Genomic DNA, 4,369 nt, shown 5'->3' with positions numbered 1-4,369 from the left:
CCCGAAACCTCCAGACCGGATATTTGCGCAGGCCATTGCACGCTTCTAGATAGCCTAGAACCTCTAGGCTCCATTTCTGTATAGACCAAAAGTAGTCCTCTACACAACAAATTGTGTGTAAAAATTGCATACGACCTTGGATTGGGATGATCCCAAAAGAAAAAAAATCACCTTCATGAGACATGCAATTTTTATAATGAACATTCTTTTCATTTGATGTATCTTGAGGACAGTTTTTATGCAGGCCAAAGTTGTCATCAATACTCTAGAGCCTTTAAATTTTTAGAGTGCATAATTGGAGTCAATTCATATATTCTGTTATTAATTCGGAAATGAATCTCTCCACACTTTCTATACTTATAAGTTATAACCAAATTATTCAGTATACTTTCCTCACAAAAGCAAACTATTAGTAGGTATCAATTCTCCTTGAACAAATCAATATATAAAGAGTAAAGAATAGGTGGAGTAGATTACATGAATAAATCTCGCTTTCTCGTAATCAAGTTAACTCTAAAAATACTCATGTACGTCCATTTTGTTGATGATCCCCTTTTTGCTACTCTCTCTGTTCCATATTAGCTCTCGCTACTTGTACTAAATGAGCGATGTTTTGAGATTTCGCCGCTTTTTTTTTTTTGAATGACGGATTTGCCACCTGTTACCTCAGTGGTCTGAAAGCACAAGTAAAAACTTGCATTACATTTTTGAAATGCATAATTCCTGAATGATTCCTCCCTCTCATCACAACATCATCACCACCACATGACACAAAGCAAATATAGGAATACAAAAGAGAGAGAGAAAGAAAAAGAAAAAGGTATTTTGTGTCAACACAAGGGAGGAGAAGAAAAGCTCCACCCGTCGTGCGCCGGGGTGCCCGCGTGCCTGCCTGCCTTCTTCAGCCCCCCACCCCTCTCTTCTCGCCAACGGCGACGAGCGAATCGCGTGAATGAGATGAGATGGGACTGGGAGACGCCGGCGACGGAAGCGGAGGCGGAGGCGTTGCAGGAGCGCATCTGGGACCTCCACGACAAGCTCAGCCACGCCATCCTCGCCCTCTCCGCCTGCGCCGGCCTTCCGGCCTGCCGCTGCCGGGGCGCCCCCAACGGCCACGTAGTCGTCAAGGGGCTGCGGCCGCCGCAGGGGGGAGGGCACGTCGACCTTGCCGCGGCGGCGGCGGCCATGGCGGACGCGCGGGGCCTGCACGCCATCCGCGCCGCGCTCGAGGACCTCGAGGGGCACCTCCACTTCCTTCGTGTGAGTTCCCTCACCTCCTCCCCCCTCCTCGTCTTCCTCTGCGTTGAAAAAAAAAATCCGTGGCTCGTTGATGTCGCGTGCGAGAACCATCTCCAGAGAGTACGATACAGTGGATTGTTATCATGCCTTTGCTTCCTTTGCGCAATTAATCATCTCCTTTTAAGTTTGTTTGTTCTCTTCTGAGATGACTCCACCGTGCTGATCCGTGAATCCAGATTCAGATGAACAATTGTCTGTGTCATTTACATTATGAGCACGCATCTTATTCAGGCAATCTAGGTCGGCCTTCTCATTCATTATTGCTGTTCTGTGTTTTGGTCCACAGATGTTCCTTGTTTGACAGTGCGTCCATGTGGAAACCGACGATATTAAGCCACATATTTGTGAGCTGGATGCTAGCTTTGTTTTTTGTTATTCTCTGTTATGTTTCGTTATCACAAGCCTTTGTATTCTTCGTCAATTTTGTCCGCATGTGATTTGAGTGCCAGATTCACTTCTGTTGGCATGCGTCTTCCCTCCATAGTTGTAACATACACCGGGAGAATCTTATCTGTTGAATTGGGACCTCTCGTTCCCTTGTACCCAATCATGGTACGAAGACACACAATTGCCACAGGTTGTTAGCCATGTAGCTCACTGTCTTCTGGCTAATGGTAGTTATCCATGTAGCTTCTTCCTGCTCGTCCTCTTGTATAAGGTATCAATAGGAACTCTTAATTGTTAAAATTGTTGCCGTGTCCCTCATTTCATTTTAAGGTATATGATGTACTCCCTCTGTAAACTAATATAAGAGCGTTTAGATCACTACTTTAGTATTCTAAACGCTCTTATATTAGTTTACGGTGGGAGTACAATTTTTTACAATACATGATTGAGTCTTAGCCGAGTGAGCTGAGAAGATAATGCTGCTTTATAAAGGAGCAATTTCAAGTGTCAATATTAGCTACCTTCTCTCTACATCTGTGAAATTAAGCACTTCTACATGATTTTGTTTGACGGGGCACTTCACCATGATCACTTATGCTAGCTAGACATCTGGCACCAAATATTCTCTGATTGAAAAACAATATGTTGCTTATTTGTGTCAAAATGGCTTGCAGGATGTTCAGTTACAACAGCGTGCCGATCAAGATGCTGCGATTGCTAGGGTGCAGCAAAGTCGCATTCTCCTTGCTGCAAGGTTGGCTGAACATAGAGGAAAGGGGCATGGAGTCATTGAGGAAGCCTTAGGTTTCGTGGGTGATGTGCATGACAAGAGCCAATTTGTCTCGCCGGAAGATGTGTATGGGACGCACAGCCAATCAGGGGAAGATGAGGACCGCAGGGGGCATGGTTCAAACATGGTGGTGCGTGTGGTATCCTGCAGTTTTGCTTTAGCCAAGAACATATTAAGATTTGAGAGGATGGGTAGCGTGCTGGGTAATGCTACTGTGTTTGCAGTAAGTATGCTCACATTCTTGCAGCTTCATCAATTGGCCTCTGGTAAACAAACGCCAGCAGTCCAATATAGGAGAGCTGACAATGGTTCTCTTTCTGGAGGGTCAAGAAAAGACAGTAAAGGAAAGCAGTTGGAAGTGTTATTAGCTAGAGGTTGAGCAATCATCAGATACAGGAAGTTTTATTCTCCTTTGAGTTTTGGTCGGTTTTGTTAGGTCACTAGGCACTAGCCATTGCATTCTTTTGGATGGGCTGGTCTACAGTCTACCTTCATCGTTAGAAGCTGTACCACACAGGATGTAAATGGTTTGAGATTAGCAATAGATGCACCGGAAGAATCTGCAAGTCGGTCCCTTTTCTTCAACTAACCAAAACAATTGTATGGTACTAGGGCAACATATCTCGTTCTGGGGCTGCGACATTTGAATCTGTTTGTTTGGTTATTACTCTACAACATCTATTGTGATGAACTTGGAGGGGATCCACAAGCCAATATTCCCTCGCCAGTCACCAGCAGCTGGGGATGCAAATCAGGCTGGACATTGCGACACTATGCTTCATTCGTTTGCCTCTCCCACTAGTGCCATGGCCCAGAGGTTCTTTGCTTGATTGATAACTTCACCCCGTGATTTGTATATAACTGAGCCAAAGTACAAGCACGCAAAAGTACAATGAGGTGCATGTGTCATAGCCTTCAAAGGGTTGAGTTGTGAATTGCTCTTTCTTGTGCCTTGTTCTTCACACCAGTTAGGCACCGCTTTTTCTTTGCATATGTTCCTCTTCTTTAGGAGATGCGAGTTAGGTTCGTTCTCTATTGCTGCTTGCAATGGTTTTACTTATCACCAGCTTGGGCCTTCTCATGTAAAGCTTGAAGGACTGCACTACAAATCTGACATCAGTTTTTTTTTTTGCCATGGCAAATCAAACGTCTTTTATGGCAATTTGTGTTTGCTGAGGATGGCAAGTTTAGTTGGCAAGCATGTCAAATCCTGCTCAGTTCGACTTTCCATGTTTAAAAATATGATGTCAGACCGTTAGCATTACCGAAGTTTGAATCAGTTTACAGTGAAATCTTTGGCGAAACGCAAGACCTGGATGCTCCTTTCATCCTCTTACTGTCTATGGTTTTGGCATCTTTGTTTAATTTCAATTTTCAAGTGACATGACAGGTCCTCTAGCAGAATCCACAGCTGGTGGCTTTGGTTCCTCCTCTTTTGTGAGATCAATCATGAGGAAGATCCAGATCAGTAGTGCTATCATCTGGATGAGGGGCATTAAACCTGCCTTTTGGAAAAGGGTAGAAGCTAATCCAGTTGTGCTAATCCTGCTGCCCGTTTGATGCTGGAGTCGGCAGGCATTATCTTGCAACGGTGGATCCAGCCAGCACTCCCTGTCCTGCTCCCCTGCCGATACCATGGCCCAACACCTCATGATCATCTCTCAGTGTTGCCCATCTCTTAAAAGTAGTTAATCCTTGTGGCTGTCAGACAGCTCATGGAGGCTGTAAAAGAGTAGGCAGGTCAGGCAGACCGGTGTTCTAATCACGCCGACTTGATGCAAATCTCCTTGCTGCTTGGGGGCTGAGCACAAAAAGCAACTGCGCTCCTCAATTCTCTCTCTGATCTTTACCTTTTCCTTTCGTCGCCTTCTTTAGCTTTATCTCTCTAGAGTT

General features: G+C 44.9%; 1 protein-coding gene across 1 annotated transcript; it reads left to right on the top strand.

The window, feature by feature from the left end:
* Window positions 1–807: 807 nt before the first annotated feature.
* Window positions 808–3,148, top strand: LOC119341521 (plastid division protein PDV1-like). The gene is made up of 2 exons (XM_037613396.1): window positions 808–1,260; window positions 2,361–3,148. The coding sequence occupies exons 1-2, from the start codon at window positions 958–960 to the stop codon at window positions 2,853–2,855; spliced, it is 798 nt and encodes a 265-aa protein (XP_037469293.1). The 5' UTR covers window positions 808–957; the 3' UTR covers window positions 2,856–3,148.
* The last annotated feature ends 1,221 nt before the right edge of the window (window positions 3,149–4,369 follow it).

Source organism: Triticum dicoccoides, chromosome 7B (genome assembly GCF_002162155.2).
Source record: "Triticum dicoccoides isolate Atlit2015 ecotype Zavitan chromosome 7B, WEW_v2.0, whole genome shotgun sequence".
In the NCBI taxonomy this organism is placed as follows: Eukaryota; Viridiplantae; Streptophyta; class Magnoliopsida; order Poales; family Poaceae; genus Triticum; species Triticum dicoccoides.
This window is presented reverse-complemented; position numbering and strand designations above follow the sequence as displayed.